The sequence below is a fragment of the Prinia subflava genome, chromosome 15 (genome assembly GCF_021018805.1).
Source record: "Prinia subflava isolate CZ2003 ecotype Zambia chromosome 15, Cam_Psub_1.2, whole genome shotgun sequence".
Classification (NCBI taxonomy): Eukaryota; Metazoa; Chordata; class Aves; order Passeriformes; family Cisticolidae; genus Prinia; species Prinia subflava.
In genome coordinates, this window is record NC_086261.1 from 9,476,313 (window position 1) to 9,502,921 (window position 26,609).

A 26,609-nucleotide genomic window follows, 5' to 3' on the forward strand; every position below is an offset into this window, starting at 1 on the left:
AGGAGAAGGGATGCCCTGGCCAGGGCTGGGTGCTCATGGGGCACTGCACGCTGTCATGTTGCTGGCTAATGTAACCTGTCCCAGGGCCATCAGGTGAATTTTGCCATCTCTGCTCAGTTTGGGGAAACTGAGACTTGCAGATATTTATCATGAGGACGATCTGATCCTGGTCCTGCTAATGTCAGGGAAAGCAAGAGCTGACCTTGACTCAGCTGTGGAAGTGGGAGTTCCTTCCTTTTCTGTCATCACCTTACAGTGAACTGGAGCCAGACTGTTTCCTGTTCAGAGGCAGCATTTGGATCCCTTAGTGATGAAAATGTTTATCTTTGCTCATGCTTGCTAAGCTTTCGTGCATTTGAACAAGAACATTTGTTCTTGTGGCTGGACACCCAGGAATGCAGCAGTACCTGAGCACCTCATGAAGCCCATCAGTGATTTAGTGCAGTGGAAAAACCCAAAATTTGGTTGTGCCTGAAGTGTCCTACAAGGTTTGTAATGGAGTGGCTGGGGGAAAAACCCACTCACATACATCACTGGAGCTGCTTACTGAATACAGCCCTAAATGTTTACTTTAAAACTATGCTCATTACTGTTTTGTAGTGATATGTTTTGTTGATGTAACAAAGCAGTTTTCTTTAGAAAAAAAATTATTTAAACAGACCAGGTGGTTACTTGTACCTGTGACTTCGAGGTGTGGAAATATGACATCAATTTTATCAAGTTTGATGCAGCATATTATTTCTTACATTAAATGTGACTTTTTTCTCTTTCTCTTTCAGACTTAACCAACATAATGACTGCTGAATATTAAGGGAAAACACAAGAAGGTTACATGTTTGGTTGTCTAATATTCTTGGATTTGATATGAGTCACCACATCTGTTCATTAGTACCATCAACAGCATCCCAGTTTGTATGCACATTATTCACATTCCTATCTGTTGTGTTTGCAGAAATGACATTTTTACCCTTTTTTCTAAGGGTTACTTTTTGATTTTCATATTATTTGGTTGCATGAAGTTGCCCTTTTCCAGTGGCTGAGGTTTATGAAGATATTGCATACTTGAACATGTTTTAGATTCCTTTTCTAGACAGAAAAGGCATAACTCCAAATTATATCATTCTAAATCAACATTTTTTAAACGCAACTAAATCTTAGAAATGAGTCCCCTCCATACAATGCTACAATAATCTTCCACGTACAAATATAATTTTAAATTTTCCTATATCCATTCTCTCTTGGGTTTTGATCAGTTTACAACATAAAAGAAAAATTCTTCTTCAGTTGAAATCACCAAGTTCAATAATGTAATAAAATACCTTTCCTTATTAGAAGTACCTAGCTAGTTATACTCTTAATACTTCTCCAAACCATGATGTAATGTACACTATCTGACTTAGTTCCTATATGTGGAGTTAGTGAAAGTCTTTTTGTGTTTCTTTAGATTAATACAAGGATTTTTCCAATGCCAACACAATTTGAAATCATTCATTTGGATGCTTTCCATTTTTAAGCTTACTGTGATATACAGCCCTATGGGAAACCAAAACAAAACATCAATTTTAAATAACGAAAGGCTTAAAAAAGGATGCTGTCATTCTGGCTTTTTTTTCCTTTTGGAAATAGAACTAGACTAGTAAGTAAGCATTCCAAATCCATTACTCTGTGTACATTATTGTTGCTATTGTGATAATAGAGATTTTTATTTATTTTTATGCCAGCTTTTATTGTGAAAACATATTTAGTCTGGTTTTATCAATCCTTGTTATGCTTGTCCTTGAAACATCTTTTGCGTATTCAAGGTTTGTAGTTGATGAGTTTACTGTAAAAAACTAAAAAAAAAAAACCACAAGGGAAAAAAAAACCACCAAAACAAAACAAAAAGGAAACAAAAAAAATGTATTGTTTTTACAGAATAAATTTATTGGAATGTGTATTGGGAGTAAGGTTTGAGGTTGTAAGCAACTAAGTTAGCGTCATATTTGGCTTCATACGTGTAATAATGTGAGGTATTAATGTAAGTCAAGTATTAAAGCAAAACATTCTGTTAACATGAGTTGACCATAATAGATACAAGTGCAGGTGAGATCTTTATTTTTTCTGTACTTTGCCTTTTCTGGATAACAGGAGGTCATTAAATTCACCTTGAATGTATTCAAAGTTTCTTTAAAGACATCAGCAGTAACACCAGAGGCTCAGATACCGTCTGTGAGCCGGCACGTCCTGTGGCAGCACCGGGGTTGTTTCCCTGGGAAGAGGCACTGGGATGGAGCTGTCCCAAAGCCTCAGGAGCTGCTCCAGGGGTGCTGGGTGCCAGCAAGCACTGCCTGAGCTGTGCTCTGGTTGTTTTGGACCTGCCCCTTTGGCTGGAGGTGTAAAACCTGGGGCCTCTCCTCTGACTGCTGCTGGGAACTGCACGGCAGGAGAGAGCTACAGCCTGAATTTCTCAGTGCCCTGAAGGTCCCCTCGTGCAGGGTGCAACACACAGGCATGTGAACTGCTTCCTTGTTACTGATTAGGCTTAAAAATAAAACTCTTTCAATCAAAACACCAAGAAATCAACACACCCAAATAAAGTGTTTCCAGTTAAAATGTATCAGCTAGTTTCATCTGTGAGAAAGGCACTAGGTGTACTGCTTTCAATATAAATACACACAGAAGGCATAGAAATAGCTGTAATTGCAAATAGAAACATAAGCTGCCCAAACCAAGGTCGCTGTGTTTGCTGCTGCTTGTTTCTGAGCCAGCAGCATTAGCAAAAGTAGCTGCAGAGACACAGCCAAAACCCCTCCTCTCTGGAAACACACGAGCCCTCTGTGCCCAGCCCACGAGTGCTGCTGAGCACCTGAGCAGCTGAGCAGTCCTTGCAGGAGTGAATCCTGAAGAGAATTAACAAAACTATTCACTTATCAGATACGGAGTCTTAACCATAAAAGTTGATTGCTTCTTAAAAGATTTCTTGGGATTTTTAACAAGGTTGACCCACAAGACAGACTTTTTTGACAAATAAAACATGTGCATGTGACAGAGTTATGTATGTTAATTTTTCATGCTTCACAATGCTGACCTTGATGTTGTGCAGTGGCTGTGTGCAGGGACTGCTAGCACTGCTATTCCTCTGCGTGCGGAGGCTAAACACTGACATCATTATTATTATTATTTAACTTCAGTATTTCTAAAACTGTCAAAGCAGCTCACTTAAAAATAGCTGTGGGAACTGGCAATCCACTGCCACGCAAAGTCACAATGTTGAGAAGTGGTGCTAAAGGCAGTCGTCTTTATTTTCCCCTTTTCAGTAGGATAAACAAAGCAGGCCGTGCGACTACACAGTTGTGCAATTTCACACATCTTACATTTGGGCTCCATTTGAGCAGTTCAGTTACATCCCAACCCAGTTATGTACATAGCCAAGGACAGGAGCTGGAAACAGTTCTGCTATTCTGTCTTTTCTTCTTGTTTTGGTTTCATAAAAAACTCTGGCTTGTTGACACACCTGTAAGCGAACAGCTGGGGAAGAATCCCATACATTATGTTCAATATCAGGAAAAACTCTTTTGCTTCTTCAGGGACTCTGTAGATGTAAGGAGTTCGAGCATGAAGAGAAGCACCAATATGGGAAAATTGAGCCTGTGGTGTGTATATAACACATATATTAAAAAAAAGGTAAAGTTGATGTATATTTTTGGAAAGATGGCATAATCTGCATGCAAGTCTGCATCTCCAGTGACATTTTCCAAGCCAGCCCTTATTTCAGAATTATCCATCATACTTTTGCACAGTGGTATAAAAATACAATCTAAACTAAAATCATTAATGTCTTGGTGTATGAGGCATAACAGGAACCATCAGTGGCATGGTAAAGAGGTTTGTTTATGCACATGGTGGCACTGATCTTTTCATCAGGATTCCACCCTGGCTTTCTGGATCATAACTTGTGCTACAGAGCCCATGATCCTTCCCCAGAAAAGTGGCCACATCCTGCAGAGCCCAGTCAGGGGAGGGCTCTCACCCACCTGCCTGGGAGGGGTGTTGGGAATTCAGCATCAGTGGGAGCAGCCAGACACTCACTGAGTAAAATGGGAAAGGAAAGTCTTGGAAGCTATGTTAGTTCTGGTTTGGGTTTAGATTCTTTAATCTTATACCCAGATTGCTCCAGACTGACCCCAGAGCTCCTGATGATTTCAGAAAATGTCTGCAATGTTTGGGTTTCGGGCTGGAGCCGTTCTGAAGTATAGACTGAGCATACAATGAAGGTTATAGGCACAGACAAGCTCGCTGGCCTGAAGCATATTTTTAGCATAAACAAACATTTAAAGATAGAAGTGTCAGGATAGTTGGTGTCTTTTGTTTCCATCTGTTACCTGCTATTTCAAGCCACAGCTCATTCACATTAACTATTGTGTGTCCAATTTTTTTATTACTATTTAGTTAGTTAGCAGTGGAGGAGATCTGAGAAGATAATCATCAATTTGATCATAAGGAGAGCACTGGGACACCAGGATTTTAGGAACACAGAGGAGAACACTACACACAAATCACATCCTCTGTTCTGGCTTCAGCAGGAGTAATTTTGGCCTCACAAGGAACATGGTTCTGGTCACAGCAAAGTAGAAGGGGAAATAAAGTGCAGGTGTTTCCATACACCACCCTACAAAAGGTTAAACTGAGACCATCCATCAAAACAGAAATGGAAATTGGTTTTCAGGTGATTCCAACCACCTCAACTGAATTGGGAGCGCTCATTGAGCAAACCTGAGCCAGGAAACAAAATGATCAACAAAATCAAATACAACCACACTTGAGCAGAGTGCCACTTAGCATGTTTCTGTAAATAGCTATTGCACAGCAAACAGATGTTCAGGGGCACACTGTCAGCAGCCTTTTTGCACTGGCCTGGTCATTCACTGTGTCTCTTGCAGCCCGTTTGTTCTCCCCTGCCTCAGGCAGGCCCTGGGAGGGCTCAGATCCCTCTGCCCCTCCTGGTTGGAGCCTCCCCAGCCCAGGAGCCAGGGCAGCCCAGCAAAGCCCTCCCGCAGCACAGGGCAGCAGCCTCCCGGACAGACGGACAGACAGCTGCCAGCAGGCAGGAGGTTCGGGCTGTCTGGTGTTCCCCCAGACACTGAGAGCCTCTGGGCTGCATTTTAGAGCTTTGTCTGGGGTGAACAAGCTGCAAAGCTGCTCTTTCTCTGTGGAGGATTGTGAGGCCTGTCTGCACGAGTGGCCAGCTGTGCATCAGAGTTAGTTGATAATAAATTTCTCATCATTCATTGTAAACCTTGTCAGGAGCTGTAAGGGAATGCTTCTGAGAGATCCAGAGCTCCCAGAGCCTTCAAGAAGTATCTAAGCCTTACTGTGTGGTCTTGTCTCTTACAGGAGTTGTGGCACACTAGTGAGCATTAATTGTTGTAAACTGAAAAGCAGTAACGTGATGTCCTGTCTGTAGCCTACAAAGATTTTTAGTAGTTAATGATGCACCATATAATGAAGTTATTGTTTATTAGACTTGTTTTGCACAAACACATGGCTTCTTCTTCCATTACCAAGGAGGATATTTAGGTCTGTAAAGCCTTTATGTTTTCTTTAATTTATTTGATTTGCCTTTGTGAAAATTGTGTTATGTCTTTAATCTCCTGTGTTTCTCTTCCATGACTGTTCTCTGCTGCTACTTCTTTTTTTTTTTCCTATCCCCTCTTTTTTTTCTTACTCAGAGCAGGGGATATAAGCAGATCTCTCACTCACTAGTAGCCCTTCCTTCACGTACCAGGTGGGCTGGCACCACACCCCTAAATCTGAGCTGTCAGTCCCTGCAGAGCTGCAGGAGCTGGTGCTCAGTGAAAGAAGCCTTGAGTCTGTTGTGTTACCTTGCTGTGACTGGGGTCTCGCAGCAAATAAGCCATTCCTCGGTGCTTTCTGTTACTGATCCCCTCTCCAAGTGGAGAATTCTGAGCCTCCAACAAACCCCTGAGCCTTGGGTGAGAATTCAGCCAGATGAGATGCTGCAGGTAACCTTCTAAGGTGGCCTTACATGCCAAACATCCAGCCTTTGTCACCCCCGACGCCTTGGCCACTGCTCCTCGGGCATTCCCAGCAGTTGGAAGCTGCCTGGTGCTGGATGTGGCACTGCCCAGCTTGGCAACTGCACTCTGTGTCTGCCTGCTTCTCACTGACCTGCCTGTCTGTGTGAAGCAGTCTGGATTTGGACTTCTCACAATATTTTTTGCCTTGTTGCCTAGTCCTAGGCAATATTTCAAGTATTTTTTTACCCTGCAGTTAAGGACAGAGAAGGACCCAGGAAAAGGTTAGGAGTCCTTCTTCACTCTGTGCCTTCTCTCTAAGACTGACTAAAATCAGGCAAAGACTATAACTTTGGAAGGGTTTGGACCTGGTCTCATGAGCCTAACAAAGCCATCAAATAGAGGGGGAGTAACCTAAAAAATACATTCCTTGGTTTTAGAGTCTCTGGTAGACAAGAAGCACTGCAGAAAGGAGCCACCAAAAATGGCAAGGTTATGGAAAACACTCAGAGGGAGCAGAGGTTAACTTTCTACATTTGAGAAAACAGAGAAATGGGCTGCAGAGAGTTGGTGAGAGTGATTTTGGCTAGCAAGGCTGTGGCTCTTGGTCCCTTCTCACGTGGCTCACTCACATAGGGAAATGCCAATTTCATTCAATTCAGAGGCTGTTCCAACCCTTCTGTATAGTCAAAGCTCCTGGTATTTGACTCATATGAAATTTAAAGAGCTCCTCCTGAAGTTTCAGAAAGTCTAGTAATTATTGGGTCACAACTGGTTTTGGAGTCCGAATGTTAGTAATGGAGTCATTCAAGCTGAGAGTTATTTGTAATCCTGAAAATCAGTAAATGTGTGTCTGTGTGAAAGGCTAGTAGGCACTTTGGAGGTTCTTAGTTTAGATGCATCACATGGTATTTTGTGACTTGTTTTTGTAAAAAGTACATCATAATGACAGAAATAAAAACAATTAAAATCTCCATGTTTCCCATCTGTAGGAGCAGTGTTCATTCCCAGGGAGCAGTGCCCACTGCTTCCACCATCAGGTACTTACCTTTATTGGACCTTTGTGTGTGAGAGGAAGCAAAATGTGTTTTGGTAACTCCATATGTTTTAATTATCAATTAAACAGGTGTTTTAACTTAAGGTAACAGTAGGAAAACCGTAAATGTGTTTTTTGCCTCAAAATGACAAAACACCCAAATAATCTAGAAAGAATCCTCCATTCATTCTCATATGCATTTTACATCCCAGGTTGGTCACAATTTACCAAGTCAAATCAAATAAATCATGTTCACTTGTAGGATGACTGAGGTTCATCCTGCAGTGCATTAAAGTAAAAATGACAAAAAAACCCTTCCCAAATGTCAAGAACTGCTTTTTGAAGCAAGAGAAAATACGAAGAGTGCACAGCAACACTGAGTTCTCTTAATCAGTTTCTGCCAGCCCACAGCATTTGCTGGTGCCAGGACAAGCTTTAAATAGTGAAATGGGAAATTTGGGGTGTTAGTCTAATGTGTAATGGACATCCTGAGGCGGAACCACAAAGATCAACAGAGGGGTTTTAGACTTCAACAACTAAGTGCAGCATTCATACATCTAAAAGGTATAAAGGGCTGTTAAAAAAAGTGATTATTTGTTACAGGAAACATATAAAAGGAAAAAAAAAAGCAACAAAAAAATCACCTCCAGATTGGGAGGCTGAGCTTTCTGGTAAGTTTGCAAGGTGGTGATAGTCAGCACACTGACTTCTGATTTACTTTTTCTTGTGTTAAATCTTTGAAGAAGTGGGTTTTTTCCTTATTTTCTGGGCAATTTATGGAACCTGAGTCATCTGTCAGTAGAGGAAAGTTCCCAACACAGCCTTGCCTACTTAGCTAGCTTGTGCTTTGTTGTTTTGTTGTTGGGGTTTTTTTTAAATTAGATTTTGGCCAAACACAGTTGTACAGTATTTATGATACCTTTTGATAGCGAAACTTCCTCATTAATGTTTGCCAGATTCTGTTTTGATATCACATGATAGTTCAAGATTCTCTATAAAGTGATAGAGAAGAAAAAAGAAGTCCTATTCTCTGTGGTACTGATCCCAGATAGAAAATGTCACTCCACCCTTCTTATTAGGGCAGTTATAGTAGATTTTTATCCATAATTATCTCAGACCTGAGGAACCAAGTGTTGGTTTGTGTTTGTCTCAGTGGTATTTGAATTACAGTTATTGCTGTGTCCCTATGTTGTCACTATTGTGGCAGGATTATCGTGCTTATTTTCTGAGTTGTCTGGATGTTCTGAGCTCACACATTTCCTTTCCTGTGTACAGAACAAACCAATTGTCCCTGTGTCTCATCTGTTTAATGCTCATCTGTCTGTCATAAGTCATTTAGTAGTTCCTGTTGGATTGTTTTGTTTTGGTCAGTCTTCTAATAAGCATCAGCCCCATGTAGTAATGAACTACAGTTGTTTATTTAAGAGAACCAGAACGGAATGAGTAAAAGAAATATGATCAGTCTGCCTTTGGCAACACAAACACCACTGGGTGTTGCTGTGGTTTGTGGCCCACGAGGTTCCCTGAGTTCTCCCAGCATCATCCACTGACACTGTACATTTTGTGTGACAGGAGATACTTTTTCCATTTATATATTTCAAACTACCTACTTGGCCAACGCATATTATGGAAACAATGTATTGTGCTGTTGTGTTGTGTTTGGGTTTTGTTGGGTTTTTTATGATTGACTGTCACAGCTTTAAGATGGGCTTCCTTCATGATCCCAGCTAAAGAGTGGATAGTGCTTATTAAATGAGCCCAATAAAAACATTGTGTAGAAGGAGAGAAGTCTGCTAAAGCAAGAATGTGGTCATTGGAGAGTAGATTTGATTCTTCACTCCCTTAAATTAAGGGGTTTTTACAGATACAAAAGGAGATCTGGGTTAATCAGCACAAAACCTGCATGGGAAGATCAAGCCCTAGGCCCTCACTGATTCCATTATTATTGATTCCATAGGTCTCTACTTATTATTATGTCATTTAAAAGTGAACATTTTGCAAAGAAATACCTGAGCTAGTCCTCCAGCATGAATAAGGGTCAAATCAGGCATCCAGGAGCAACCAGGCACCAGCAGGCCATACAGAGCAATCACATAGTATGGCACTGAGTAGAACATGTATGCCAGCATCTGCATTTCAAACACAAATATCAGTTGCTTTGCAGTGGGAGAGAGATGCATTTAAAAATCAGTCAGCTGCTTACTGAGAAGGTGAGACTCCTCAAAACCACACTTCTGGCAGCAATGATTCCCAGGCTGTTTTGTCCACCTGGATACTGTTAACTGGCTCCAGCTACCCTAAGCTCTCTCCCAATATTGGTGGCTGTTGTCTCCTTGCCCCATCCATATCCACTTCATCCAGGACACACATTCCTGCCCCTTACTGCCTTCAGGCCATGCCAAAAAGAATGGCCTGGCCTCACTGCTTGTGCAGGCAACACAGGGAGCCTTTCTCAGGCTCCACTGCACTCTCAGGTGGGAGCTGTGGGACACATCCATGCCCTCCCTTTCCCACACAGAGCTCATCCAGCAGGGACACTTGGTTTGGGCTCATTTCCTCCCCTCTGTGTCCTCTGACTGCTTTGGGCCCTGTCCCCAGGCAGCAGCCAGGCTTGCAAAGGAATGTCAACATCAAATACTACAGACCTAAAGCACAACATTCCCTCATCTGCTTTTTGTATGAAGTGCCCTTTTCCAAGGGTGTGTCGCTGGGGATGGAAGTGCAGTGTGAGCTTAATGAACCTTGTCGTATTACACCCCTTCTTGCTCCATAATTCCAGACTGAAAGCCTACTTTGCCTTTCTAAGGAAGGGAAATGAACATAAAAAGCATGCAGGTCTGTTCCATGGGCTGCATTAACAGAACCCTGAGTAATTAGGATGTGTACCTCCACGTAACCAGTCTGAACCTAAGTTAAGCTTATCACAACAAGGAGTTGGTATCCTACACTGGTACTAGAAAATACCCTTTAACTTGCCATGAATGATAATTCCCATATTGATCACCTCTGAACCCCATAGCTGCACCTTTGCATCACTTTACAGGTCACTCCACGGGCAGTGCTTTACCTGGAGCTTGGGGTAGGCAGCAGGATCCTTTATGTAGGGCTCGTGCAGCTGGATGTACAGCCGGCAGAGCTCGGCAGGGCAGTCCAGCGCAATCTGAGGAAAAGTGTTAAAACTTCCAGTGATCAGTTTGTTCTGAAACCAGCCTGACACGTGTTACCAGCCCCAGAGGTGCCCTGGTGGTCTGCAGCACAGCTACCCTGGAGCTCGCAAAGGTGATCCATGTGATCACCAATTAAAAGGAGAAATGCAGCCTCCTCTCAGCTCCTGCTCAGTGGGTTTGTGAGGAGATGCTGCCTGCCTGCTTGGAAGATTTTAACTGGAAGAGAATTTAGTCAGTTGGCTATGCTGTTGTAAAAGTATAATTGCTATTGATTTGCTCTGATAAATGGTCTTTGATCCCACAACTTTCCAATGGAAAATTGCTCTAAGAGTGGAAACTTCAGGATAAGCACCTAGTTTTAGGATAGCAAGCTATGGATGTAGTCCAAGAAAAGAGCTGCACTGGGACAAGGTAGCAGTGAAGAGCAATACATGAGACAGGTGTTACTTAAAGTAGTAATTTTTAATAGTGAAGGAGAGATTATTGGATTTTACATTCCCATGGGAAGAAAAAGTTCCCAATAAACATGGAGAGATTGCAGCAATAGTTGCTTTTTGTGGTAGGCCTTAAAACTACTACAAAAAATTCTGCTCCTAATTGAGCTAGCAATCCATGTGAGCAGTGTCCTTGTGGCATCGTTACTGCCTGAGCTACAGGGCTGAACAGTAACTTTTGCACAGCTTAATTTCATGTGCATTTGTTCTGTGACTCTGAGGGGGCAATGCAAATCTTTCCAGTCAATATTCCTCCCTGTTCTTTTCCAACACGGGCATCCAAGAAGCAGGTCTGAATGGACCATAATGGATTGTGTTTTATGAACTTTTGCACAAAATTATGGTTCCTGGACCTTACACAGAGATGTTCAGTTGATCTCTGTATGTATAAGCAAGTCCAGTAAGCAATTCCTGCTTGGTGAAGGAAATATATAAGGAAATTACCACAGTTTCAAAATCAACAACAAAAAAATCCTCTAAGAAATGAAGTGGGACTGCAAAACCAAGTAAGATCTGAGACCAACATTTTCCACAGGAAATTACAGGTAAACCAGCTGATTTAAGCTGTATCAGTGGTTCTCTGAAGTAACATTATCTATAAGAAATAAAGCAGTCTGACAAATTAGAAATGTTTCTGAAAGGCAAGTTTTAAGAGAAACAGGAGGTGAGAGAGGAACGTGAGCAGCAAAACTACAAAAGGACAATCTGCACTAGGTAAATAAAATGTTGCTGAGTATTTATCATCACCTCCTACTTGAATTATTCTAGATAGGATCAAATCTACAAATCAAGCAAGCAGGCAGTTACCTGAGATGCCTAAATATTTGAGCTGTGCTCACTGAGTGATACACAAGTTTCATTCTGCTTAAGACAGAAAATGCATTAGGGCTGACAAGGGAATAGATTTACCTACTATTGGATTTACTCCTGAAAGCATTTTCAGTACTGCTTCCTTCCCTCAGAAATTTTAATTCAATCAACTATTCTTAGAGAGCAACCATTTTTAAAAATTGTCTCCTGGTAAGTAGAAACAATGTGTGTTGTTCAGGTAACATGGATAATTTTTTCTTCCTTTTAGGTGGAAATGTTCTCCTCTATCTCATGCAGTGTAAGCTAACTTGGTTTTGTATATAATTTTAAATATACATTACTGCTTAGAAAAACATGAATACAGAATTAGTTTTGTTGTTTTGTGTCCATGTTGTTGGCCATAAATAGAACAACAGACCAATGAAAACAGTTTAGGTCATGTTGATTTCCTCTTGGGATGCTATTTACTGATTGTGCACCTCCTTTTGAAAAACATGCTGCACATAGCACAAAATGGAGAAGCAAAGCACCAATAGTTATCATATATAATTTATCCTCTTATATCTAAGGCCTATTTGAACCCAAACGTTACAGGATTTCCCCTGACCATAATGACTAAAATGCTTTTTCATCCAAACTCAAATTTAACAGTTCAACTGAAAATTAGCTTAAATTATTAAAATATGTTTGACTTACCATGCCCCTAAATATGCAAAACCCCGTGGCTAGAATGAGGTATGCAGCTAACATCAAATCTATTGGTCTTCTTAAGAGTCCTTTCTTCTGGACTTCCTGAACCACCTGCAACACAGAAGGGGTTTAGTGGGCACATCCTGGTTCCATGCCACGAGTGTTAACTCCAGACCAGTCACTGCACAGAGGGGGGAGTGCTGGAACACCATGAAACATCACACCCATCCACTGGTTTCAGAGACAGGAAGATTTCCACCTAAAGAGGTGACTCCAGACTTTAGAGGATATAGTGAGGAAAACTAATCTGAATAAACTCTAGGAATGGATGGATCCAACTGAAGCCATTTCAATACAGATTAGTGTCATTTCAAGCAACCTACATCCAATGAACACTAACTCTGCAATCACCTAAGGCTTTAAAGCAGCATAACTTCTTCAAAATTGTCTTTTTGTAATTGGAAATAATTTGTTTTCCTGAATGTCCCTATGTAGAAAAGCCATGGAAATGTAGGTTTGTCTCAAGCATTTGAAGTTGAATCTCGTATGCTTTGTAAAAGGACTGGGTCCATCTCATTATTGAATGCTGGTTTTCAGCAGCTTGTGACACTATTAAAATCAATGGACTATCACTGGCATAAAATAAAAGCTTTTCTGTGGCTGGTTGAGTCCTCTGCTGAGTTCAGTGAGCAAATATTCTATCTTAGTGTGCAAAGCAGAAATAATAGAACAAAATGTGTGTGTATGGAGTATGTGGAAACCCTTCCTCTTCCCCTTCCATCACTGAACGCTGTGAATTCCTGGGATGGCACTGGGGCACCTGCAGGGTCTGACTCTGATCCTGTCCCTCCTTTCCTCAGCACAGGAACCCCCTGCTGCAGGGACAGAGGGGAGGTTCACACCCTGCACACCAAAGACAATTTCATGTCCAATGGGGACGGTGGCTTGGGGGAACACAAGGTGCCTCTGCCTGCACAGTAAAACCAACAAGCCCATGGAAATAATTTGAGCTGCACTTTCTGCACTGTGCAGTCACAGATAAAGTTATAAACACATCAGAGTATCTTTCTGTAGTTCAGAGAACTTGCCCGTGTATATTTGTTACTCATTTCCTCTTCCTTTTTATTGGCCGTTTGTTGGCATGCAGACAGCAAAAGAAAAACCTGATTTCCTTCCTGTTATACACTTGTAGAATTGTCTCCAAAGTGCAAAACAAAAATTAGGTTGCAGGGGCACAGTTAAAAGCACACAGGATCAAGATACTCACAATAAAGTTATTGCAACAGGAGAACCAATCTTGCAAGGACAGTTTCTGAGTAAAAACTACAAGATCTGAATTACAGATTAACAAAAATAAGGCTGTGACCAACATATAAACCATTGCTTTCAGAACATTTTTTTTCTGATATCGTTTTAAAGGATCCTTTTCAGAAAAAAAATGACACCTTTGATTTCCAAACACAAGTAACAGGTTTTGGCAGTATGGTGTCACATGACAATATATTCAGAGTACTGGTGTAGGATTATTTTTAATATTACCTGCAAAGAATGCCTATATTCAGATATTTCTTCCTATAAAGGAAAAAGGTCACTTATGGCTGAGTTACAAATAATTTTCAATTGTAGACTACCTAGGATAATGGAATGCTGATATATTTTCTTTCCCTTTTGGACTATGTATGAAGCTTATAGATATATATAATCTCTTCAAATATTTCAATATTCCTCTTTAAATATTAAACAGATATGCCTATTTACTGTAATCACAAAGCTACAATAGAACTTTGTGCTTAGAGGGTTTGGAGACAAAGCCAGAGTAAGTAGAAGCAACCTTTGGTGCAGTACTAGTTTGTGAAATTGCCAGGGTACAGAAAACTTACAACTTTTTTTCTTTATGCATGCATGCAAAAAAAATGAAAATGCAAAGCTTAAAAAAAAAGGAAAAAAAGCAGAAGCAAGAATTTGAAAGACAGGATGCACTTTGCTGACAGGCCTCAGCTACAGAGTAGTTTTTCCCTACCTTATCTTGCCCAGCAAATCCCCATCACCCCCCTAAATTGAATTACTTGTTAAGAACACTGGCCAAACAGAGCTGGCCTCCAGGGGGTTCCCATTTCTACAAACAACGTTGAACTCTGCACAGATCTCTGCAGCCCCAGGGGTTCTTTTGTGCAGCAAGGAAGTGTGTAGGCAGCTTTGCAACTTCTCTCACTTCCAGGAAAAAGCTATTTTCCATAACTCCTGAGAGGCTTCTTGCATCATCAGTTTTAAGGAATTGGAATAATCTCGTGTGCTGTCTGTAAAAGTCAGTCCCCTTAGAATTCATGTACAAATCTGAATTTGTGTATTAATTCTGTTAAAGAATTTTAAATTACGTTAAACTTTTCTGAGCTGATCTACTTGCAGATAAATCTGTTGGGCTTTGTAAAGACTGCAGCACAGCTTGGCTTGATTCCAAATGAGGGCACAGCTCCACTCCCCTGCAGCCTCCCCTCTGCTAGAAAACAACCAAAACTTGAATTCCTCTCCTCTGCCCCCACAGTAATTATTTGTTTTTAACTAATGGGTTTGTAATAATATTACAGCAATGTATACCTTGGCCAACAGAATACACTTTGCTTCTGTTGCTTTCATGTAAGTATTTTCCTATATACTAACAATAGCATGTTTAAAATCACTGCTACATTTTCTGTCAACGCTGAATAATTATAGTTCAAAAAAGTTAAATTTTACAGCAAATTCCAAATCATCTACTGATATGTTCAGGACTTACAATGATTAGCTCACTGATTAGCAGCATTAAACACAATTATTTCCTGGAAACAATTCTTAATTTGGGACTGAAAGAGTTGCATGAAAAATTCATGAGTATTCACGTTAAGATTTAAAGGCATGCTCAGATATGGAGCATAATTTACCTGTGAAGATTATACATAACTTCTGAAAAACAAACAGCTTGGGTGGGCTATGAGGTCCCAGTGAAACATTCAAGTCTTTTTCTATAACTTTCTGGGCAAGGAAGTTTAGGTTCCAAGAAAGTATTCACAAAGAAGTAAAATGTTAAATTTTCGGGTCACCAGCTTTTCCTGCACTCTCTTTTTGAAATAGAATGTTAAGTCTAAGTTTCTCTGAAATATATAATAAATTAAAATATCAAACCTAGGTAAGCAGTTTATCTCCTTTATCTCCTCCTAGGTAAGCCTAGGAGACATGGTTGTATTTCAGCAAGTAATCAGTCCATCTCATATTTTCTATAATGTCTATTTCTGTAGTATTCTTTTTAAACTTTTCCTTTTATAAAACAGTGCAAAAACTATTAATGCATTGTTTTGATGCCTCAGTTAATCTTATTACAACCCATCTAGTTATTTCAAAGGCTAAAGTCTAAAAAGTTTTAAGTAAACATTTTTACAGATTTTTTATAAGAAATGTGTGAAGGATTTTTATATCAATTTATGTACACAGTCTCACCTATAAATCTAATATTACAGAAAGCACATACAAATATTATTAAATTACATGAAATCTGTAAGTCATCTGCAGCAGAGTAGTTTCCTGCAGTGTTTCTACAGGATTTTGTGGTGCTTTATGAAGCTGGTAAATGCCAGTATTTTCATCAGCTGAGGAACTGAGACAGAAACTGAACAGATAGAGGGTAGAAACACAATTACACCTATGAATGGGTTCTTTACTCTAGACATGAGATTCTCTTTCCTTTTTCTTTATTCCACCATAATGAAATAGTCCTGCAGTACAGATATTTTTGCAGTGTTCAGAGCCAGACAGCAATTGTCATAAGAACAATCACAGCACATTCCATGCTCCAGGGGACCTGTAAACCCCCCCCAGAACCAGGCAGCAGAGTTCAGCTGCCCTCACAGCAGCCAGCACTGAAATACAACAGAATTACCTTGACTGGAGCATCGTGAGTCACTGAAGGTTGGTTATAAATTCTGAACCCAGCCCATATGGGGAGGCAGACATATGGGATACTTAGGAAAATAGCAGGACACACTTTTCCTCCATATTTGCCTGTTAAAAAAAATTACAAGATATATGAGAATCTGTAAGATCTGTTGCATCTTTTCTTCGTCATATTTAAATTTTAGAATATCTCATGTCTCTTTACTGATATTCCTAAAATTCCTCTTTCGTATTATTACAGAAATGAACCAACACTGCACTAAAATATAAATAGCACAATGCTGAATTTAGAAAATGTTTCACAGGAAAAAGCTGGTCATATAAATAATTTCCTTACCCACAATATTTCCAGGCATAAAGACAATAATGCTCATGATAATGGAACCCAGCCAGTAGAGACCAATAGTTCTATAGCTTTGTCTGTTTACAAAAGAAAACAAGACATAATTATTGAACTGTTTCTAAAAATTCCCTACCCTATATATTATACTCATTTCTGTGGTTGTATTTTAGCAAGTAGAGGCTTTTAAAATCTGTCCCACAAGTCAAGAGTGGATTGTTGCCTCTGAGAGGGATCATGGAGAAATCCCATACTCGTGTGGGTCAAGGTTATCCCACAGACAGTACAGGCTTTGGGCATACTCAGTTATTTGCTGTTTTGTCACTCCTCTGAAGGCTGACTGCATGAGACTATAAATTAATAATTCATTTCATACTCTTAATGCTACTATTACCAGCAAGTACATTTACCTCTGGAACATATTTACTTATTCTCTCAAACTCTTTATTCAACAGCAAGAAGCATAAGAATCTCTAGAAATAATCATTTGCTCTTGAACTTCACGTAACAGGGATGAGAGATCATCATGGTGCTAAGCAATACATTATTCCTATCATAATTTTTTTATTTGAAAAACGGGATTTTTTCACACATGCTTTCAATGCACATCTTTTAGCTAACACAAAGCCATGCAGATGTGCTACGCTCTGCTGCAGGGTGAAGGCAGGATACATCTCCATGCATTTTCTGGGCTCAGTCAGCTGAGAGAAAAGGTGACTTGGCAAGGGCAGAACCCCTGAAAGTAATGAAATTTTAACAGCGTTGCTTTGGCCGACAACATGAAACCACCCCGAAATAAAAATCTAACTACTGGAACACATGGAAACATTGGAATACATGGAAAAGAAAGGCCTTTGTAGGTGATATGAGAATGCAAGGCAAGAGAAGAGTGCCCGAATGAGACTCACTCCCAAGCAATAGCTGCCACCATCAGCAGGTACATCAGGTAGTGCGCGGAGCCGTCCCAGTAGCAGATGACGTGGCCGTAGGCGGTGTTCAGGTAGGGCTCACCCTGCCGAGGGGCAGTGGGGAGAGACACAGTGCTTAGAGCAGGAGTAACCATCAGTAAAGAGCAGCAGGAAACCAGCTCAGAACAGCAACTGGGCCCCTTCAAGCAGTGCTACGGCTTCCGACTGGCAATACACAATTCCAAGCACAGGATCGGGCGTAACTGCTTGAGTTCTACATTTGCAAGGTGGAAGGGGAAACTCCTGTGTGTGACTGTCAGCAGTACCCTGCCACATTGTGAAAAGGTGACTTTTTCATATTTCAGTGCTAAAAAACTACAAAACAGAGATAGATTTAGCATAGAATAAATACAGGTATATTTAGCAACCTAGAGATCCGCAGCAGTACTGAATATATGGATGTTGACATATAACCTTGTAGGGTCCAACTCATTTCATGCTTAAGTTTATGGAATCTTTTCAATGACTTCAGTGACTTTCCTGTCAAGCTCTTACTGAGCTATTTTTGGTGGATGTTGATATTCAGCAGCCAACAGATTCTGCTGACTAGGTATCTGGCATCATAATTTTTTAACTCTGCTTTAATTCCTTTTAGTAAAGTGATTAGGCAAAAATAAAGGAGCAATTTTGTTTTCTTCTTGGTAACACATTTTGGTGTGGTAACTCATCCGCTCCTGAGTGTTATCTGTGGTTTTCTGCAATCATGTGCAGTCCCTTCAGTTCCCACAGAAGATAACACAGAACAGAGTTACTGAAGTGAAGTGTAGCAACAAGGGAGCTTGAAAGCTACATTATTTCTCCCAAACGAGTCAGTAGATTGCATGGCAATGAAGGTTTTATCCCTATCAATAATGAAGCAGGTCAACTACAAAAATCAAGAAGACTGTTTTGAATGTGTAAGTGGCTATTTTTCTGTGATAAATACTACACCAATTTATTTATAGTGAAGATTTTATTTACACTTGTAAGCCAAACTATTATTTACCTCTCTCAAGTAGTGAGTCATGAATCCATCAATAATTCCATCCTGTTCCAGTCCAATTATTAGATTCACTACACTTGTAAAGGCAAATACAGCATACACTGTAATAAGAAAAAGGAAAAAAAAATTAATAAACACTTGGAATCACACAGTTGCTTCACAGTCCAATAAATTGTCAAGCAGAGATCTATTGAACTGGATGTGTCAGCTTTGAGGTCACAGATTTTGACACACGATATGACTTTCCCATATAGGTCAGGATTTTTTAATTAGTGGTTGGTCAACACAGCTCTTAGGACGCTTTTGTGAGGAACGTGAAATCCTGCAGAGCTGTAGGCACAGCCTCCATGGAAGGTCTGCAGAAAGGACTGTGCAGCCTTTCAAAAATCTTGGGCACATGAAGTTTACAGCCTTGACTATGGTCATCACTTGGAAAGGAGGAAGAACAACAGAAAGGAGGCAGAGAGGGAAACACGACTGGTCATGTTCGCAGGTGAGCAAGGCAAAGTGCACAAACCACAGCAGCCCAGAGCAAAGCTGTGAGTGAGCCAGGACAGCTTCACCAGGACGTACCATAGAACAGCGGGTCCTTGGGTGGCTTTCTCTTGACAAGAACACGAGCTGACAGAGCAATAAGGACCAGAACCAGCAATCCAACTGCAACGATTACCCAGGAACTGTAACAGGATGTAAAACAAACAAACAAATAAATAAAAATAAGATAGAATTTAAAAGAAAAACAGAATTTTGCTTTGTCAGCCAGCTGTCCTCAAACGCACATACTCATAAAGTAACTTTTAATAATTTAAAATAGAGATTTAAAAGTTTATTGCATAGTCTGCCATAGTATTCATCCTATAGTCTTGCAGAGTTTATGTGCCTCTCTTTTTGCATGTGATCAGCCAAAGAAAGAAAATATGAAAATAACTAGATAAACAACATATCCAGAAATCTAGATTTATCTGACTAAAATCAGTTTTCATACTAAAATAAACAGAAACTATGGGAAAATTAAAGGGCAATAAAAGATGAGGATCAAACCCACAGACATTTCAAGGCAAAAAAGGATCACTGGGGTCATTTTTTCTAACCTCAGCAATAAATTATCTGCTGAGGAAATTACAAATTCAAAAATAAATCACATAAGTCCCATGGAATAGGAGTAGCAGTGTGGGGCACCTCTGATGGATCTGGGCTTAGTGTTCAGTAGTGGAAGTGCTACCAGAGGGCTCTCTGGCCCTACAAGGCAGGACCCCTTGAGCAGGTTCACTGATCAGCACGGGTGGGCTCAGGCAAAAGGATCTTTTCCCTGGAGATGGAGCTATAATGTTACTGCATGTACAGTGGGAGTGGCATAAAGCACAAAAAAATCTTTGGCACAAAGCAAATTTGTCTCCTTCCCCAAGAAAATGCAAGCTAGGAAAATCAGTTTAAAATTGTTTCTGTGATCTAAGGGTGTAAATTATCTTTAGCTCTCTTTAAGGTAAGATTCTCCTCCTCAGTCTTCACTTTTGTCCTTGTGCAAGGGAAAAAAAATGGAGGGGAAAATTAGGTAAAGTCCAAAAGCATAAGCTAAAAATATCTGGTACATCATTTTATACATAGTACCACCCTGTATCAAGAAAACAAGATGTGTACTTGTCACAAATTATATTGTGACAATACCAAACTTAGTGAAACTTGACTTAAAATTATGGCAAAGAATCTGCAAGACCAAATATTTTAGAAACTATACACACGTACTTGCTAAGGATGAGCAATGCTAGCTTGTTGATTTATTTTATGCTTTGAATCTTCTACTAGTCTGTTTTCCCTGTGATGAATTTCTTCATACCATTACAGCTGTCAATATTGCAGTGACTTTTCACTGCAGTCTATCAATTTGAAATAAATATTGGCAGTTAATCAAGTAAGTCACCATGTGTTATTTCACATTACTCTAGCAATAAGAAACAAACAAACAAAAAAATCAGTTATGGGCCAGAAGGAGGAAAATGAGGAAGGAACAGATGTAGCAAAGCCCTAAAAACAAGAAGCAAATATTTGTGCAGTAAAGTTGCAAAACACCCCGGGCTGTGGAATCACAAAATACCGCACAGACCTTTAAGTGGAGCGACTTCTGCCATGAGGAAAGACTTTCCTTTCCAGACCTGCGGTTTCTCCCGGTTTTTGGCAGAGCGAGGGCACGGGATCATTTCCAGCCACACGCGCAGGCTGAGGGTGCCCGCGGGCGGCCCGGGAGCTCTCCGGAGCTGCCGCGTTCCCCACTCGCTTCGGAACAGAATCGGGATTTGCTGCCAATGTCCGGGGGAGGCCGCGGGTCCCGGGCGATGGCAGCGGCAGCGGCCCGCGGGGGCGGCCGGGCTCGCCGCATCCCGGCCCGGCCCCGCACAGGACGCGGGCAGGACCCGGCAGCGCCGAGGCGAGGCCGCCCCGCTCCGCCGCCCGCCCCGTCCCGCTCAGCCCTGCAAACCCCGGCGGGCCTGTCGCGCCTCACCTGCCGGTGGCCGCCAGGCAGTTGAAGAGGTACGTGACGGGGATGGCGGTGAGCGAGAGCACGAACACGCCGGTGGCCGCCGAGGCGCTCATCCCCGCGGCGGGAGGCGGCGGCCGCGCTGCGCGCCCCAGCGCAGCCCGGCCCAGCGCCGTGCCCGAGGCGCCGCCTCGCCCCTGCCCTGCCCTGCCCTGCCCGCCCCATCGCCGGCCGCCCCCCCGCCAAGGTTAAATCCGCCTCGGAAACCGGAGCCGCCCCGCGCTGCCCCGCCGGCTCGGGGAGCGCCCCCGCCCGCCCCGGGCTCGCCCGCTGCCCCTCGCCCCCGCCCCGCGGTCCGGGACTGCCCGACGGGCGATGCCGCCCTCTCGGGACGGGCTGCGGGTCCAGCCCCGCGGGGACAGGCGCTGCTCCGGTGACCGACAGAGGGGACGAGCCAAGGGGCTGCCGTGACAGCCGGGCTGAGCCGCGAGAGGCGCCGCGGGTTAGCTGCGGGCTGGAGGCACGGCAGGAACCGGGCGGCGACAGCCCCGCGGAGCGATCCGGGCTCGTGAGAGATGGTGGATGGAGAGAGGGTCCCTTGGTCCGGCTAGGGCGGAACTCCCTGAGAAACCCGTAAAAAAAAGTATGCCTCTCTTTTGTGTCAGTATTTAGCTGGGTTCTTAAGAGCAAGGACATCAGCGTTTTTAAAATGTTGGGGAAGGGAAAGAGTTCATTTTTTCCATTTAAGTATCAGAAAAAGATAGCAAAAACTAGGTACATGTTTGACTATCCAACAGCCTTTTCTTTCTGGCTTCAAACTTTGCCTGTACCTCAAGATCAACACTGAAGTGTCGGCGGTGGAACGAGCCTTGTGTGCAAGGCAAACAGAAATGAAAACCGCTGTTCCTAGAAGTTACTGAGTGTTTCATTCCAGAACATTGGCAAGTGAGAATGTGTTGCCTGAAAAAAACAGCAAACGCACTTCTAGCATGCCAGGCAAACTCTTTCTGGAAGAATTAGCACCGCTGTAAAAGCACCCTGTGCAACAATGGGCACAATTCAGACTCCTTCGCGTCGAAATGATACACAGGAGGACTGCCAAGGTGGCTGAGGAAACAGGGCACCTGTCTGTCAGGAAAGGCTGAAGAGCTTGGCTTAGAGTGCTCTCTGTAAATACCTGAGGAGTTAACACCAGCGAGAGGAAAGAACTCTTTAATTTGAAGGACGAAGCTGTGAGGAAACTGTCACTAGTTTTCAGAAACAGCAATGAGTAATAAAGGTTATTCTAAGTGTTTTACAGTAAATTTGGTCAGTTGAAGCAAAAGACTAATTGTTATAATACCTCTCATAGAAAGGAACTTGGTGACCCAGAGCGTATCTATGTCCTAAATATTCTATACAAACAAATTCTTGCATCATTTCAAGTGAGAAAGACCTAGAATCTGGCCATAGGTATACAAATGGGTTAAAACAGCTCAATCAAACTATCTGGTGAAAACATGATGCAACTCCTAAAAGTAATTTAGTCCACCCAAGTGTCAAAATTGCCATTGGATGACTCAGGGCTAAATTTACCACCTCCAAATGCCTACCTTTCAATGCACAGCCGGTTTACTTCTCAAGCTTTCAAATGTATAGGCTGCTTATTTGTATGCAGCTGCCACAGCGCTGTCTCAAGATTCATGTCTCAAGCTTCCCTTCTCAGCTCCTGTGTCTCTGAAGTTGAACACTATAGGGGAAACTTCTTCCTTACCACTCTGCCAGCGTATTCCAGCTCTGATTTGCATCCAGCTTGCTCCTCAAGTCCTATTTAAACTTCTAAGTAGAAAATGCCAAGGCACATCCTGTGGTAATCACACAGCAACTCAACAGTAGAGATGCATAATTTGAGTCTTTTGTGTTGAGATCTGTCCACTTTTGATTAGAAAAATAATTAAGTGCATCTGATAGCAGCAGATACCCCTGAAATGGAATATTTGAAATGTTTGTTCAAAGGGCATGTTTTCCCCTTTCATTTTCACCTTTCACCCTATGACAGAAATATCAATGAGCCTTCCAGCTCCATCGTTCCTTTCCATGTCCTGACAGAGGAGGTCCCCATGACCACCCACGACAGTGCTGAACATGTGGATTCTGATGTGCCACACTTTCCATATAAGAAATCTCATTTTTTCTCGCTACAGTTCCTTCTAATTGTGGCCTTCCTGCTCCGTGCCAAAATATCCTGGCTTCTATTTCAGGCTTTAGGAAGAAAATAAAACCACCAGCATTCTTGATGACTTTATTTTTACAGATGAAATTAATTCTAGAGAAAAAGGAAAACTTGCTCGGTTGGCACAGTCCAAAACCACTGACCAACTTCCCCAAAAGCAAATAGTTCAAAATTTGGCTTGAGTTAGAAATTAAGTCAAAGAGCAAACAATCTCACTGATCAAACAACACTCTCACTTGAAAACCAGGAGTCTTCAAAAACTAACACATGCATTTTTTGACAACTCCAAGTGTTCTTGTGGGGGAGGAAGGGGAAAGAAGAACTTCAACTTCAACTGCTTGTAACACCACCCTCTATTCACATGTACCAGAACAGTGATATAAAAATGAAGGTAGGAATAGGGTGTCTTTAACAAAACAATTACTAATCAAAGTGTTATATGAAAGCAGTGTTGATAAGCTGTTGTCACCAGAATAAATGTAACCTTCCAGCTCCCTGTCACATACTCAATTATATTCATTCCTTGATGTTGCAATATATTTTTCCCCAGATTTTATAAATGGTAACATCATCATGAGACATGTGAATGCCCTAACTTGTACAAAATCAAACAACTATTTAGCTGTTTAGCAATATCAGATATCAGGATAAGATTGAAAAATACATATATCCTACACAAACTGCAGTGAAGCTCAGGAAAGCAAAATGGAGTAATGAAAACATGAAAATGGAGACTCCTTCCCATGAAGACATTGTCAGAGGATCATATTTATTGACAAGAGATTCCTAGAGTTCTGAACTTATGTTTCTTGTGAAAGATAGTCCCTTCAGCAGTGCTAAAACTGGTGATCCTTGACCACATTGCAACATTCTTGTGTCAGAAGCGATGTAATTTCTGTCTAAATAGTCATTTTAAAATAGGCAACCCAACTCTGTCAAATCACAGGTATCAGCCTTATGCCACATGTCAGATTCCTCACTGGGAACCCTGGCCACAGCAAGAAGCCACTTCCACTTGTGTGGCCCCTCAGCTGGCAAAGCTCAACTCACGAGCAGTAAATATCCTTGGGTTGATGTGGGTTGCCTTCTTGATTAGAACATTAATCACTTCTTATCATATAGAAGTTGTTTCTCTCCAGTCTCTGTACTAAATGGTAGCAGATCAGTTCTGATGTCAGGACTGAGAAGGCATTTGTAAGTGTGCCAGCAAAAGAATACTGTGGAGAATATAAAAATAGGTAATTTATTAATGGTCAGCTACAAAGTAGGAGATTAACTGGCCATTAGATCTTTGTGTCTACTTTTAGCCTGAGAAAGAGCTTTTACCTTTAGTAACTGCCCATTAAATCATGACTACTTGTAGGATTTACCATTATATTAGAACCTAGTTTTAATTAATTTAAAATCAAAATCACAGTAATCTAAACAAACATAGGTAGCTGAACCTTAAGCAAGCTCATGAAGATCAATGCAAGGATTAAGAGACACTATTTATATCTCTTGGAAGCACTGCTCATGTGTTCACAGAGGGCTCTGCCAAGCAGCAAGCTTTCATTGCATTATGATGCCAGCTACAAAATGCCATCCTGCTACAAAACAACTTGTGTCATTCAATTTTTATGGAACTAAGCTGATACATTTTGGAGGCTCTACTTTCCTGCATATGCAAGTGAGTTTTTAAGGCAAGAGAAGTCAGTAACCGATAGTTAACCAAAGTCCAGATAAAGATGGTGGATTAAAAAGTGAATTAAGAGATGAATTAAAAGCTTCATGTTTGGGTCTTTTGTTGATGTGTTAATTTGCTGAGAGAGCATCTTAGACCACACATGACTGCCATCCTTTAACAGCTTTAAAGCCAACCTCTTCTGTTTCTGAATTTCTTGTTAGCTGAGGGTGTAACAGGTAATAAGTGATGCTGTATTGTAAATCTCAGACTGCATGGTGCATCAGAGACAACATAATGCAGCTCCCATGGCATGCACTGGGGGTCAGGAGGCCACGGGCTGATGATCTGCTGAGGATTTGGGGAGATTCACCAACAGCAATCACAGCATCAAAGAAGAATCCAAAGAGGAATTACTGATCTGTGACCATTCCATTTACAAAACTGAGAAACATTACCTCAAAAACAGAGCTGATTTTTGTGCTACAACCTCTCTATTCACCAAACAATGACATTAGGAGGAAAAAAGACATGCCAGAGTAAAATTAATAGGTGTTATATTAAAAGGGAGCATGTCAATTGTACTATTTGTCTTAAACTGGAAATGGCAAGTGCGATTTCTCAGTAATAATCTTGTTAATTATGTGGAAATTAAGCTGCTAGCAAAATACCCTGGCAGAAGCATAGGAAATAAGGATTCTGTCTGGAACACTGCTGTGCCTCAACACATTTAGCAGGGATTGAAAGGTAAATAGCTTCACAAAATAGCCACTGGTCAGTCATAAAGACATGATGGTAATAACAAATAATTTCCTCTCCTTTGCTTCTTCAGCTATGCAGTAGCAGAATATTTTTAATTCTTAAAAATATATGTCAAAGTATAGCATTTTTCATAGAACAAGCCATGTCAGTGGTTGAAATTATATGTAAAATAATTATGTGGTGAGTAGAATCTTATATGGGTTAAATAATTTGGTTTGGTTTATAATTACTTTCAGAGAAAAGATGGGATTAATTTTGCTGTTGGCCCTTGCTGTATGTTTTTGAAATGCATAAATGTGCCAAATGAGAAATGAAAGAGCTACTTCCACAACTGGAGTCCTCAAAAACTTCCATGCCACATTTGTATCAGATGTACACATCTCTAAGCCACAATTCTGAAAAATTTCACAGAAATGCTTTGATTAGCAGGAATGTTTATGGTAACAGTGTACTGTAAGCAATAATTACTACATAGGAATAGAAATTAAAGTACAAGTCATTAGTACTGTCACTAAAAATGAGAAAAGTACCACTATAATAGAGGGCACAACCTTAATACTCCAGGACAGCTAGCCAGCACACCTGAAAATGCAAAACAAAATGCTACAAGAATTACTTATAGAAATGATAGCACAAAGAATTATTATGAATTTTTAAAATTCTGAGAATGCTTCATTCTTAAGGTCGGTTTTAGAATACAGGCAAATTTACACCAGAGAAAAAATACCAGTATCTCTTATTATGGCTTTTTAAAATTAACATTATATGGGCACTTTACAAGAGATAAGAATAAAAATCCCTGCCCTTAGCGTTACTCAGATTAGTTTTCTGTGCCTGTGCTCCAAAAACTGGATCTGTTATCTGCAGACCCCACATCCCAACAGCACACGCTAATGCAAGCCAGAGAGAAGAGAACCATAACAACCACAAGAAAGAGACCAAGGATACAACATTGTTTTTGTGGTTGTTATTAACTGTAGTTATTAAAAATTACACATTTGAGCAACTGTAATGCTACTGGTAATTCAGTGGTGGGAACAGTAATATGCATGTCTGTCACTGACAGCAGTGGCA

At 41.2% G+C, this 26,609-nt stretch overlaps 2 protein-coding genes across 5 annotated transcripts in view; one reads left to right on the forward strand and one right to left on the reverse strand.

Annotated features, from left to right (window-relative positions):
- The window catches only part of HDGFL3 (HDGF like 3), a 37,135-nt gene extending 34,981 nt beyond the window's left edge, over positions 1 to 2,154 (forward strand). Inside the window, exon 6 of the mRNA XM_063412101.1 lies at positions 780 to 2,154. Within this exon, the coding sequence (XP_063268171.1) occupies positions 780 to 785 (6 nt within the window). The 3' untranslated portion in view covers positions 786 to 2,154. The remainder of the gene's footprint in view (positions 1 to 779) is intronic.
- On the reverse strand, positions 1,903 to 21,115 carry TM6SF1 (transmembrane 6 superfamily member 1). 4 transcript variants are annotated; one of them, XM_063412097.1, is made up of 10 exons: positions 20,923 to 21,111; positions 18,999 to 19,102; positions 18,429 to 18,526; positions 17,384 to 17,487; positions 16,473 to 16,555; positions 16,122 to 16,243; positions 12,218 to 12,322; positions 10,118 to 10,210; positions 9,060 to 9,179; positions 1,903 to 3,627 (listed from the first exon to the last, which is right to left on the reverse strand). In XM_063412097.1, exons 1-10 carry the CDS (start codon positions 21,012 to 21,014, stop codon positions 3,436 to 3,438), a joined length of 1,113 nt encoding a protein of 370 aa, XP_063268167.1. In that variant the 5' UTR covers positions 21,015 to 21,111; the 3' UTR covers positions 1,903 to 3,435. The 4 variants fall into 4 exon arrangements, with proteins under 4 accessions (XP_063268167.1, XP_063268168.1, XP_063268169.1 ...); XM_063412098.1 differs by lacking the exon at positions 20,923 to 21,111 and adding an exon at positions 20,527 to 20,892; XM_063412099.1 differs by lacking the exons at positions 17,384 to 17,487; positions 20,923 to 21,111 and adding an exon at positions 20,527 to 20,894.
- Between the last annotated feature and the right edge of the window lie 5,494 nt (positions 21,116 to 26,609).